Consider the following 13,879-nt stretch of genomic DNA (forward strand, 5'->3'; position numbering starts at 1 on the left):
GAGACGCATAGAGATACATAGAGATGCAGAGAGACTCGTAAAGATACATAGAGACTCAGATACAGAGAGACTCATAGAGATACATAGAGACTCATAGAGATACAGAGAGACTCATAGAGATACATAGAGATACAGAGAGACTCATAGAGATACAAAGAGACTCATAGAGATACATAGAGACTCATAGAGATACATAGAGACGCATAGAGACTCACGGAGACTCATAGAGGTGCGTGTAGTGCCGTCGTTAGAGCAGCGGCCAAACCTCCGCCTCCACATTTACAGGCAGCGGCAGCAGCAGCAGCAGGTGAAGCGGGAGATCCACACGCGCTCCTCCAACCCCCACGTGAGAGCCAGCACCGCCAAGGTGACCGGCGTACAGACACCAGAACCTCCATCCGCTCCACCTCCATCTACTCCACCTGCATCTACTCCACCTCTATCTACTCCACCTGCATCCACTCCACCTGCATCTACTGCACCTGCATCTACTGCACCTGCATCTACTCCACCTCCTGCACCTCCATCTACTCCACCTCCATCTACTCCACCTCCATCCGCTCCACCTGCATCTACTCCACCTGCATCTACTCCACCTCCATCCGCTCTACCTCCATCTACTCCACCTCCATCTACTCCACCTCCATCCGCTCCACCTCCATCCGCTCCACCTCCATCTACTCCACCTGCATCTACTCCACCTGCATCTACTCCATCTACTCCACCTCCATCTACTCCACCTCCATCTACTCCACCTCCTGCACCTCCATCTACTCCACCTCCATCTGCTCCACCTCCATCCACTCCACCTCCATCCACTCCACCTCCATCTACTCCACCTCCATCTACACGTAGACACACAGACACACGGAGACACACGTAGACACACACAAACACAGACACACAGACACACGTAGACACACACAGACACACACAGACACACAGACACACGTAGACACACACAGACATGTAGACACACAGACACACACAGACACGTAGACACACGTAGACAACAACAACCGCCATTCGCCACTAAGTGCCGGTGACGTCACCACGATGCTTGTGCACCCTGAGGCCACGTGAAGTGTCGAACGCCCGCTGGCAGGAGGTCACGGGGCAGACCCAGGTGCCACGGGTCGACTGACTGAGATGACTGGCTGATGCACCACCTGTGCCCCCTACTGTGCCAACCTGCTGTGCTTTAGCCACCCGGCACTCCGCTCGTTGTTGTGAGCGTCGCTCCTCCGCCCTCCGTTGTTGTTGGAGGGCGACTACCTCCAACTGCCCAGTAGCGTCCTTCACGCGCCTCCTCCACAGAGGCCGATCTTGACACCGCTGGTACCAGTCATCGGCAAGTCCACTCAGTTCCACGTCCTCCTGTACCACATCACTCCATCTCTTCTCTAGCCCGTGCCGCGCCCGCTTAGCCCCCTCAATCCGGCCGAACAAAAGCTGTTTCGGCATGCGGTGGCTGGGCATGCGGGCTACATGACCCAGCCATTGCAGCCTTGCCCGCCGGAGGAGCTCACCGATGGGACCTTGCCCAGATCTTTCAAGGATTTGTGAGCTCCTCACACAATCCAGTCTGGTTAAACCCAGGATGGATCGTAGGCAGGCCAGCCTAAATGTTTTTAACCGGCGAAGATGTTCCATTAGGGGGGTCCATGTTTCGCAAGCGTAGAGAAGGGAGGGAATGACCGTGGCCGAGAAGACCTGAAGCTTAGTGCGGAGCGACAGACCAGGTAGCTTCCACACAGCGTTACGCAACCGATGAAAAGATATTGCCGCTCGACTGATTCGGAGTGAGACCTCTGCTGTTAACCTTGAGCCAGTCATAAGCACACTGCCCAGGTATGGGAAACTCTCCACTCTCTCCACAACTGCCCCATCACCGATTGGGAGTTGTGGGGGTGGAGTGTCCGATGGTACAAAATACCCAGGCAGGTGCTTAGTTTTGGTGGGGCTGATGGTAAGGCCCCACCTCTTAGTGGCACGCTCCAGTCTCAGCAGCAGCGTCTCCAACTCCTCCTCTGAATGAGCAGCTATTACCAAATCATCAGCATACATAACGTGGTTGAGCAATAGGGAGCCATCCCTTGACCGCACCCGGGCATCGATCAGCCTCCCATTATATCTGTACCATATGGAGATTCCCCCGGTACAGCTATTGAAGGCTTCACGAACTACGTGGTCAAAATAGATGTTAAACAATGTGGGAGCCAGAGGACATCCCTGTCGCACCCCAAGGTGTACAGGGAATGGCTCTGACTCCCGGCCACGTAGTTTTACCCGGGCCCGCTCACCATCATGAAGGTCCTTAATGATCGTGAGCAGAGGGTCAGGTACTCCAAAAGCACGAAGAACAACCCAGAGCCCAGGCCTACTGATGGTATCATAGGCCTTGACCAGGTCAATAAAGCAGAGATGTAGGTCTTGTTGGAATTCCCTACACCTCTGCTGTAGCAGACGGACAGAAAATATGGCATCTGTGCAGGACCACCCTTTCCTGAAACCGCATTGGGGCTCCGCAAGCCTCTCCTCAGCGTAACTGGCAAGGCGATGCTGAATAATCCTTGCCAGGACCTTTCCCGGCACACTGAGGAGTGAGATGCCCCTGTAGTTACAGTCTGTGCGGTCCCCCCTTCTTAAAAAGGGGGACCACCAGGGCATCCTTCCAATCCTGTGGAACCCATCCAGTGGTCCAGACCGTTGTTATGATGTCATATAGGGCAGTCTGTGCACAAACGCCACCCTCCCTCAGCATTTCGCTTGGGAGATCATCTCTGCCCACTGCCTTTCCTGGTCTCAGACTCCGGATTGCCTTCAGTACTTCCTCAACAGATGGCACCTCAGCCAGCCACTTACAGGGGGTGACTTCTTCCAATATTTGAGGCACCGCAGCCTCAGCAGGGTCATCCTCACTTTGTGCCACGATGTTTTCCTGGCTGAGGGATTTTCCGTCCCCCAGGACCTCACAGAAATGCTCAGCAAATCTGCAAACCTGTTCCTGGGGGTCGGAGATTGGATCACCGTTTTTTCCCCTAATGATGGTAATAGGTGTGGCGCCGCAGGTTACTTTTTTGATGGAGTTAAATAGAGATTTGTGATCACGGGCCACTGAGGCAGACTCCATCTCCTCAGCAACCCGCAACCACCACCCATCCTTGCAGCGCCTCACGGCTCTCCGAACCTCCGAGCGAAGGCTGCGGTAAGCCTCCTCATTCTCTGACGTGGGATTCTGTAGCCGATGACAGTGGGCCTGTCGCTTTTTCTCAACCATCCTGAACACCTCCTCTGTCAGCCAGGGTCTCTGGGGAGGTCTGGACCGCGTACCCAAAGCAGCCATTGCAGCTGCATGAGTCACACTCCTAAACCTCGCCCATTTACCCTCGACATCAGGAGGAGTCGGGGACGATGTCAATCCCAGCCGCAAGCGATGATGAAATTCTCGCTTGCAACTTTCATCAGATAACTGAGACCAGGCCACATTAGGTTGGAATGCGGTCCTGGGTGTACACCCACCACCGGAGTGGAAGAATGGCAGGCGCATCTTACAGATGACTAGTCGATGGTCAGAGGGCAGATCAGCTCCACGGTAGGTCCTGGTGTCAAGGACATGGGCTCGCATCCGCTGGTCCGTCACTATGTAGTCCAGCAGATGTTCTTGCTTGGACCCGGCATGCATCCATGATGTTGTGTGGATGCGCCGATGCCGGAACAGCGTGTTGGTAATTACAAGTCCATGGGCTGCACAAAAATCTAGCAGCCTCCTACCGTTGTTATTGAGCTGATCTGGCCCATGCCTTCCAATCACTCCAGACCAGGTGCCAGTATCATGACCAACTCGGGCATTGAAGTCACCCAGCATGATGACTCTATCCCGAGGGGCCACTTTAGCCAGCACCTGTGACAGGTCATTTAAGGCATCTGACTCATCGGCTTTGCCTGCATCCCTCCACGGATGTTCATCTTCGGTGGGGGCATAAGTAACCACGACCACCATTCCTCACCTCCGGTTGATGGGAAGGCGAGCCCAAAGTAGCCTGGGGCTTACAGCTTCCCACACCTCACCGCCACGCTCCCACGCCCCCTTCATTCTTTTGTTCAAAAGAAGAGCCACTCCCTGTTGTTTGGCAGTCTCCTGCCCCGAGTAGAGGACTGTCCACCCCTCATGGTGGCAGGAGCCAGAGCCGGTCCACCGGACCTCCTGAATGCCACATAGATCCAGGCGGTACCGGTCCAGCTCCCGACAGAGGAGTGGCAGCCTCTCCTCCGCAGTGAGCATTCGAACATTCCACGTGGCCACCCGTAGTGGCTTTTCGTTGTTTCTGGAGGAGCCCCGAGGGTAGATATTCAATATCCTGGCTCCACCAATTGGGGTTTGGTCAGGAGACGTCATAGACGCCTGGCCCCCCGGGGCCTCCGGCACAAGCTTATTAGTTACATATTTCAGTTTAACTCGTGGTTTAGTGGTAATTAATTGAAGGTGGAGGGGTTACCAGCCCCTCGCACCCATCCAGAGCCCCCGTTTAGCCCCTGTGGTGGACACATATGCCATGAGGGGAGGAGCCAATCAAAATTGGACCTCCCCCCACAGCACTGTCCACGACAGAGTTGCCCGTCCGGCACCGCGAGGAGGTAAGGGGTTGTTTTGCCGGACACACGTAGACACACAGACACAGACAGACACACGTAGACACACACACACACACGTAGACAGACACACGTAGACACACACAGACACCACGCACACCGCTGGATGATTTTGTTATTGCGGTTCTCGTCAAGAATTGGTTCCAAAACCGACGAGCCAAGTGGCGACGGCTGGAGCAGGAAGCGGCGTGGACGACGCACGTCACCGAAGCCAGGAACGCCGTCGCCACGGACGCCATCACCCCCGCCACGGCCACCAGCGTCACCGTCGCCACGGCCACCACCACCACCGTCACCACCGCCACGGCCGCAATGAACCGGTAATTGGCATCGACTCGCTCTGCGAGTCTGCGGAGAGCGGTGAGCGTCGAGCGGTGAATGGTGAGCGTCCACAGAGCGTCCAAGCGAGGCGTCATCCATCCCACGTCGATGAACGGACAAGTTCAGCCTTGCAGCTCTTGACTCGCCTCACACTCATGGGACCCACGGTGGCTATGAGATGTTGACTACCTCGCCTGGTGTACAGGAGGTCGTGGGTTTGATACCAATCCTGATGATGCCTGCTGCTGTATATTTAGAGTCTGCGTCTGTCATCATCATCACGGTGGCTATGAGATGTTGACTACCTCGCCTGGTGTACAGGAGGTCGTGGGTTTGATACCAATCCTGACGATGTCTGCTGCTGCATATTTGGAGTCTACGTGTCTCATCACGGTGGCTATGAGATGTTGACTACCTCACTTGGTCTACAGGAGGTTGCATAGATAATCCCCGTGGTCGTGTGGAGTCTCTGTATCTCCATGAGTCTCTATGTATCTCCATGAGTCTCTATGTATCTCCATGAGTCTCTAGGTATCGCTGAGTCTCTATGGTACATAGAGATGCATAGAGACTCATAGAGACACATAGACTCATGGAGATACATAGAGACACATAGACTCATAGATATACTTACAGACTCATGGAGATACATAGAGACGCATAGAGATACATACTCATAGAGATACATAGAGACTCATAGAGATACATAGAGACTCAGAGATAGAGAGATTAATAGAGTTACATAGAGACTCGTAGAGATACATAGAGACTCAGAGATACAGAGAGACTCAGAGATACAGAGAGACTCATAGAGATACATAGAGATACATAGAGACGCATAGAGACGCGTAGAGATACATAGAGACTCGTAGAGATACATCGAGACGCATAGAGATACATAGAGACTCATAGAGATACATAAGAGACACATAGAGATGCATAGAGATACAGAGAGACTCATAGAGATACGTACTCGTAAAGATACATAGAGACTCAGAGATACATAGAGACTCAGAGATACATAGAGACTCAGAGATACAGAGAGACTCATAGAGATACATAGAGACTCATAGAGATACATAGAGACGCATAGAGACTCATGGAGACTCAAAGAGGTGCGTGTAGTGCCGTCGTTAGAGCAGCGGCCAAACCTCCGCCTCCACATTTACAGGCAGCGGCAGCAGCAGCAGCAGGAGAAGCGCGAGATCCACATGCGCTCTGCCAACCCCCACGTGGGAGCCAGCACCGCCAAGGTGACCGGCGTACAGACACCAGAACCTCCATCCGCTCCACCTCCATCCGCTCCACGTCCATCAACTCCACCTGCACCTACTCCACCTCCATCTACTCCACCTGCATCTACTCCACCTCCTGCACCTCCATCTACTCCACCTCCATCCACTCCACCTGCATCTACTCCACCTGCATCTACTCCACCTCCATCTACTCCACCTCCATCCACTCCACCTCCATCTACTCCACCTGCATCTACTCCACCTCCATCTACTCCACCTCCATCCACTCCACCTCCATCTACTCCACCTCCATTAACTCCACCTCCATCTACTCCACCTCCATCCGCTCCACCTGCATCTACTCCACTTCCATCTACTCCACCTCCATCCACTCCACCTCCATCTACTCCACCTGCATCTACTCCACCTCCATCTACTCCACCTCCATCCACTCCACCTCCATCTACTCCACCTGCATCTACTCCACCTCCATCTACTCCACCTGCATCCACTCCACCTCCATCTACTCCACCTGCATCTACTCCACCTCCATCTACTCCACCTCCATCTACTCCACCTCCATCCACTCCACCTCCATCTACTCCACCTCCATCTACTCCACCTCCATCTACTCCACCTCCTGCACCTCCATCTACTCCACCTCGATCTACTCCACCTCCATCTACTCCACCTCCATCCACTCCACCTCCATCCACTCCACCTCCATCTACTCCACCTCCATCTACTGCACCTCCATCTACTCCACCTCCATCTACTCCACCTCCATCTACTCCACCTGAATCTACTCCACCTGCATCTACTCCATCTACTCCACCTCCATCTACTCCACCTGCATCTACTCCACCTCCTGCACCTCTATCGACTCCACCTCCATCCACTCCACCTGCATCTACTCCACCTCCATCCACTCCACCTCCATCCACTCCACCTCCTGCACCTCCATCCACTCTACCTCCATCTACTCCACCTCCATCCACCCCACCTCCTGCACCTCCATCTACTCCACCTCGTCCAACCCCCATCACCTGCACCACCACCCCCACCCTCCTCCTTCCCCATTCTCCTCCCCCCTCCTGCACCGTTCCTGCACCACGGCATCAATTCAAAGGTCGAAGTTCATCCGTCGCTGTAACAGTGACGGGGATTATCTGAACGGCACCCGGGCCTCCCCTAGGTCGACCCGGCCTCAAACGAGCGGGGGGGGGAGCTCCTGGTGGTTCCCCGCCGGTTGGCCCCGCCGCCCGGCCACCCCCCGCCGGCATCCCGCCGGTTGCGGAGCTCTCAAGCGCCGCCGCTCGCACAGTCGGTGCCCACGCATCCCTGGTGGCGGTGGCGGCGGCGACGGTGACGACGGTGTTGGTGATTGTGGCGACGGTGACGACAGTGTTGGTGATTGTGGCGACGGGGACGACCACGGCCGCCGCCGCTGCTGCTGCTTCTACGAGCCGTCCTGAAATAGGCCCTCGTCTGTAACGACGTCGCCGCACTCGACCGCTCCTTCAACATCGCCGCACAAGTGAACCGCTCGGCACAGCTCGGTGGTGGTGGTTGTTATGGTGGTAGTGGTTATGGTGGTGGTGGTGGTGGTGATGGTGGTGGTTATGGTGGTGGTGGTTATGGTGGTGGTTATGATGGTGGTGGTTATGGTGGTGGTGATGGTGGTGGTGGTTATGGTGGTGGTTATGATGGTGGTTATGATGGTGGTGGTTATGGTGGTGGTTATGATGGTGGTGGTTATGGTGGTGGTGGTTATGATGGTGGTGGTGGTTATGGTGGTGGTGGTTATGATGGTGGTGGTGGTTATGGTGGTGGTGGTGGTTATGATGGTGGTTATGGTGGTGGTGGTTATGATGGTGGTGGTTATGGTGGTGGTTATGATGGTGGTGGTTATGGTGGTGGTTATGATGGTGGTGGTGGTTATGGTGGTGGTTATGGTGGTGGTGGTTATGATGGTGGTGGTGGTCATGATGGTGGTGGTGGTTATGATGGTGGTTATGGTGATGTTGGTGGTTATAGTGATGGTGGTTATGATGGTAGTTATGATGGTGGTGGTTATGGTGGTGGTTATGATGGTGGTGGTGGTTATGGTGGTGGTTATGGTGGTGGTGGTTATGATGGTGGTGGTGGTCATGATGGTGGTGGTGGTTATGATGGTGGTGTTGGTTATGGTGATGGTGGTGGTTATGGTGGTGGTGGTTATGATGGTGGTGGTTATGATGGTGGTGGTGGTTATGATGGTGGTGGTAGTTATGATGGTGGTGGTGGTCATGATGGTGGTTATGGTGGTGGTTATGGTGGTGGTGGTTATGATGGTGGTGGTTATGATGGTGGTGGTTATGGTGGTGGTGGTTATGATGGTGGTGGTGGTGGTCATGATGGTGGTGGTGGTTATGATGGTGGTGGTGATTATGATTGTGGTGGTGGTCATGATGGTGGTGGTGGTTATGATGGTGATGGTGGTTATGATGGTGGTGGTGGTTATGGTGGTGGTTATGGTGGTGGTGGTTATGATGGTGGTGGTTATGATGGTGGTGGTTATGATGGTGGTGGTGGTTATCATGGTGGTGAGAGTTATGGTGGTGGTTATGATGGTGGTGGTGGTTATGATGGTGGTGGTTATGGTGGTGGTGGTTATGATGGTGGTGGTGGTTATGGTGGTGGTGGTCATGATGGTGGTGGTGGTTATGATGGTGGTGGTTATGGTGGTGGTGATTATGATGGTGGTGGTGGTTATGATGGTGGTGGTGGTTATGATGGTGGTGGTGGTCATGATGGTGGTGGTGGTTATGATGGTGGTGGTGGTTATGATGGTGGTGGTTATGATGGTGGTGGTTATGGTGGTTATGATGATGGTGGTGGTGGTTATGATGGTGGTGGTGGTGGTTATGATGGTGGTGGTGGTGGTTATGATGGTGGTGGTCATGATGGTGGTGGTTATGATGGTGGTGGTTATCATGTGAGTTGTATTAGCACTCCACTGAGATTGACGTTCCACAGTGATTTATAATAAAGGCTGTTACGAGTTCTACCCGCCTCGTGATTTACAATTCCATTTACGTATGAAGAAGGTGCGCAGATCCGGACAGTAAATACGTTTATTTTTTTTTATTAAACTCATGAAATTTAATAAAAAAAATTAACTGAGGTAAACTACCTTAGCCCTCAGGTCTATATGCGTAAAAGAGAAGCGTGTGTATTCCCGTAATATGAGCACCGTATTTTCCCGCATATAACCCGCATACGCATACACACCCCGTGTCAGCATGCGAGCTCGCATGCTGACAAGGGGTGTGGGCGACTCAAGCTACATAGAGCGACATTAACCTGGGGCTGCTGCTACTGCTGATAGCGGGTGGTGGTGGCTGCTGATAGTGGGTGGTGGTGGTGGTGGCTGCTGCTACTGCTGATAGCGGGTGGTGGAGGTGGCTGCTGCTGCTAGCGGGTGGTGGTGGCTGCTGCTGATAAGAGGTGGTGGTGGTGGTGAGGGCTGCTACTGCTGATAATAGGTGGTGGTGGTGAGGGCTGCTACTACTGATAGTGGGTGGTGGTGGTGGTGGCTGCTGCTGCTAGCGGGTGGTGGTGGTGAGGGCTGCTGCTAGCGGGTGATGGTGGTGAAGGCTGCTGATAGCGGGTGATGGTGGTGGTGAGGGCTGCTGCTAGCGGGTGGTGGTGGTGGTGAAGGCTGCTGATAGCGGGTGGTGGTGGTGAGGGCTGCTGATAGCGGGTGGTGGTGGTGGTGAGGGCTGCTGATAGCGGGTGATGGTGGTTGTGGTGAAGGCTGCTGATAGCGGGTGGTGGTGGTGGTGAGGGCTGCTGATAGCGGGTGGTGGTGGCTACTGCTGATAGTGGGTGGTGGTGGTGAGGGCTGCTGCTAGTGGGTGGTTGTGGTGGTGGTGAGGGCTGCTGATAGCGGGTGGTGGTGGTGGCTACTGCTGATAGTGGGTGGTGGTGGTGGTGGTGAGGGCTGCTACTGCTGATAGTGGGTGGTGGTGGCTGCTGCTGCTAGTGGGTGGAGGTGGTGGTGAGGGCTGCTGCTAGTGGGTGGTGGTGGTGGCTGCTGCTGATAGCAGGTGGTGGTGGTGGCTGCTACTGATAGTGGGTGGTGGTGGTGGTGGCTGCTACTGCTGATGGTGGTGGCTGCTGCTGATAGCGGGTGGTGGTGGCTGCTACTGTTGTATATGAGCCTTTTCCAAAATTGATATTAATAATATTTGTGTCATATATAATATATTTTTTAACAAACAAAAAAAAATAAAACCCGTAAGCCAGGCACACGAAAAACCAGATGTCGATCATAAACAGACCATTAAAAAATAAAGAAATAATAAAACTCTCGAGGCGAGGATGTTAGCAGCTATCTGCGAAGATCTCCAGATGAACAAGAGTTTGATGTGCCCTAAGGGAGGTCACGCAGAGGGAAGCCCTCCGCAAGCCAGAAACGAGGATGCCCACGGGTTAAACCATATATATATTTTTTCCTTTGTCATTAAAACAACGGTTCAAATTTAAAATGCAATAACAAGAATAAGCTAAAGTTAGCGGTCCTCGCGCTCACTCCAATCAAGACCAGGCCGCCAGATACATCAGTGAATTATTATCCAATAATTCGCTATCAAATGATTTTTACCTTTAATACTTTTACTGTTAAAACAAAGCTTGGAGACAAAATACCGAGTCACATCAAAGGTTATCGAGAAGGAATGAGGCGAACGGGCAAACTTACGAAAGAGTTTAAACAATATCCCAAGCAACCCCGACCACCTTTGTCTCTCTCACAGCGCGGAGAAGCAGGAATAACACCTTATCACAAGGGGCCATCTGGAAAAGCCAGCCGGGTTTGATGAGGAGACACACCCCACCCCACACACGGCAACCAGGCAAACAAAGTTTTAAAGAAAATTGCAATATAACAATAATAACGTGTTAACCTTAAACGATATTCCATTATAGAACCTTACAGAACCAAGGGATATGGATTCCAACAATCTGGAAACGGACCTCTTAAACTCAGGATGAAAATTATTTTTCTTTCTAATAACTCCATCATATCAATGTGAACCTCGGTAACCCGAGAGGGGTGTCGGGAGGACGTAGTTACAAACACGAGTCTTGGCGAACATGGGACCAAATGGTATTTGAGAAATATAAAGTCGAAAGTATAAAGAGATAGGTACTCCCGACCACCTTTGTCTCTCCCAAAGAGCGCGAGAGAGGAATTTCACGCCAGGGCAAACAGATCATTATCGCAGGAACCATCTGTACACACACACGAACTCACACACACAGACCCCGCCCCCCCCCCTTTTCCACTGCGCAGAGAGAATTGTCTTTGAATATAACGGTCAGCCGCATTTTCAAAAGTCAGTGACGTTAAGTCAAGAGTCAAGACAGATCAGCGAGTCAAGACGTCCACAGGACGAGCAGTCGCATGGAGCGGCTGGCTCTGAGCCTCGCTGAGTAACGAGGATCGCTGAGTCGCGATGTATCAACAAAAGTGAGTCATACAGCAGTGGAGGAAACCTGCTGTCAGCGAACCAGCACGGCCACTCACTCAACTGAAGAAAAAGCTTGGCCAGCCGCCAACAAAGTATCAGCGAATCAGCGCTGAGAGCACTCGAGCATCTCCACAAAGAAAGCACGTGCAACGTGGCTCAACCAGCAGCGGAAAAGCACGAGCAGCCGCCAACAACTTCAGCAAACCAGTGACCAAGCGCGTTCGCGCATCTTCAAGGATAGGGAGCGCGCGCCACCAGCGTGCCATCAGCACCAGCATCAGCACCAGCGCGTGCCAACAGCGCGCCACCAGCGTGCCACCAGCACCAGCGCGTGCCAACAGCGTGCCACCAGCGTGCTACAGCGCGCAACTTCGCGTCACCAGGGCTGAGAGGGAAGCGGCCCGGCACTCAACACCCATCGGCGCGACGACGGCGAGCGTCGTGCTGGCTCATCCAGCCAGCGGTGGACAGAAACTGGCAGTCGTTCGTATGCCCCTCCCCCACACTCCCTCCTCACTCCCCCACCGCCACACAACGAACAAACATTTTTTTTTGACAAGGAAATCAACCTAGGCGTTTGCTCAACGCAAGAAATCAACAACCCTCCCATTAAACATACAAGACTCATGATAACTGCGTCAACTATTAGCTGATAACGAAAAACATCGCCACCCATTGAGTTACGTTGATGAGGCAATCAGAATTATTTCAGTCGAATGCTTTAATTGCATAATCATTGATGAATCAATGAACGAACATCGCCGTGGTACTGTGCTGACGATTTCAAGCATAATAATTTCGCATATCAGAATGTGTTAAGGATTGGATACGAATCAAAGACCGAGTGCCGTGTTGTGTAATCATTCAAGAATACGAGTTTGCATATTATAAGGTTAAGGTTTTGATAGAATAGTTCGCATGTTTTTAATCTCTCTCTCAACAACCGATCGATTGCATTACGCGTCGGGAATTAACCACAGGTGCCGCTATTGAGGTGAAACAACGCAATCGTGATGGTATCATGTTAACGCTGTGTTGAAATTCCAACATCCCGAGATTGAGTTTTCATATTATCCAAAAATTAAAGTTAGCTAGAAAATAAAATTGATCAAAGCAGAAGGTTTGTGTGTGATTCTTCCTGAAATTCTGAATAATATTGTTCTGCGTATGAGATCTGAATCCTGGGGACCTATCATAAGCACACTATCACCACACATAATCCATAACACACATAATTCATGTTAAATCGAGAGTAATCGTATCCTTATCGATAATACGGAATTAAAGAGCAGAGTCGAATCGACTCTCTCTCATTCACGCTCACAACGCCTGCGTCACTGCATACGATTAATTGCGTTATTCCAATTCATAACAATCCTCGTCACCGAGGCTCGACCTGATAATCCATAACGACCTGCATTATCATATCCACGCCCACTCGCATAAATTAATACGATTATCTCTCGAATCAGCATAATTTATGCGCATAATTACACTGATTAACATAATTTCAGATAAATTATGCAAATCTCAAATTTCATTTAATTTTCATTATTTTCATCAATTTTCATAACACCTATATATACAACACTACTGCTGCTAGTGGGTGGTGGTGGTGGTGAGGGCTGCTACTGCTGATAGCGGGTGGTGGTGGTGGTGGTGGTGGCTACTGCTGATGGTGGTGGTGGCTGCTACTGCTGGCGGTGCTCAGGTTTGGCGACGCCGTTTCTCATTTTCCTTTCCCTCATTCCTCCCTCCGAGACTCTGCGTCTGCAAAACTTCACTCATCGCGAACGCCTCCTCATCATCATCCTCTCCCCGGGCCTCCTCCTCATAGCTGCAGATTGCCCCTTGCACCATTGCGGCTCTAGCAGCAGTAGCAGCAGTAGCAGTAGCGCTGCCATCAGCGCGTGAGGAGAGAGGAACAAAATAAAGATAAGTTATATATAAATATTAATAGAGAAAGACAAAGTAATAAGAGCGCTGTTGTGGACACGAAGTTGTACACACACCGTGCAGTCGTGTACACAATATAGAGGAGTGGTCGCGGACATGACGTCACGCTCGCCTCCGGGGCGCGTATGACGTCACGTCTGGTGCCGTCATACGCGCCCGGGGGGGCGGGATGACGTCACGTCCCACAGGGATACATCA

The 13,879-nt window shown here is 52.3% G+C and overlaps 1 protein-coding gene across 1 annotated transcript; it reads left to right on the forward strand.

The window, feature by feature from the left end:
• The first annotated feature begins 4,391 nt into the window (after positions 1–4,391).
• Positions 4,392–9,258, forward strand: LOC142908640 (uncharacterized). Its single transcript, XM_076059401.1, has 3 exons — positions 4,392–4,973; positions 6,146–6,227; positions 7,405–9,258. The coding sequence occupies exon 3, from the start codon at positions 7,784–7,786 to the stop codon at positions 9,188–9,190; it is 1,407 nt and encodes a 468-aa protein (XP_075915516.1). The 5' UTR covers positions 4,392–4,973; positions 6,146–6,227; positions 7,405–7,783; the 3' UTR covers positions 9,191–9,258.
• Positions 9,259–13,879: the final 4,621 nt, after the last annotated feature.

This window comes from Petromyzon marinus, unplaced genomic scaffold, assembly GCF_048934315.1.
Source record: "Petromyzon marinus isolate PM22_M1 ecotype Great Lakes invasive population unplaced genomic scaffold, UKy_Petmar_22M1.pri1.0 PM_G_Scaffold_10, whole genome shotgun sequence".
Lineage (NCBI taxonomy): Eukaryota > Metazoa > Chordata > Hyperoartia > Petromyzontiformes > Petromyzontidae > Petromyzon > Petromyzon marinus.

Bases quoted from the DNA above. Each gene is read 5' to 3' on its own strand.
- LOC142908640 (XM_076059401.1), top strand. From the start codon at position 7,784: ATGGTGGTAGTGGTTATGGTGGTGGTGGTGGTGGTGATGGTGGTGGTT.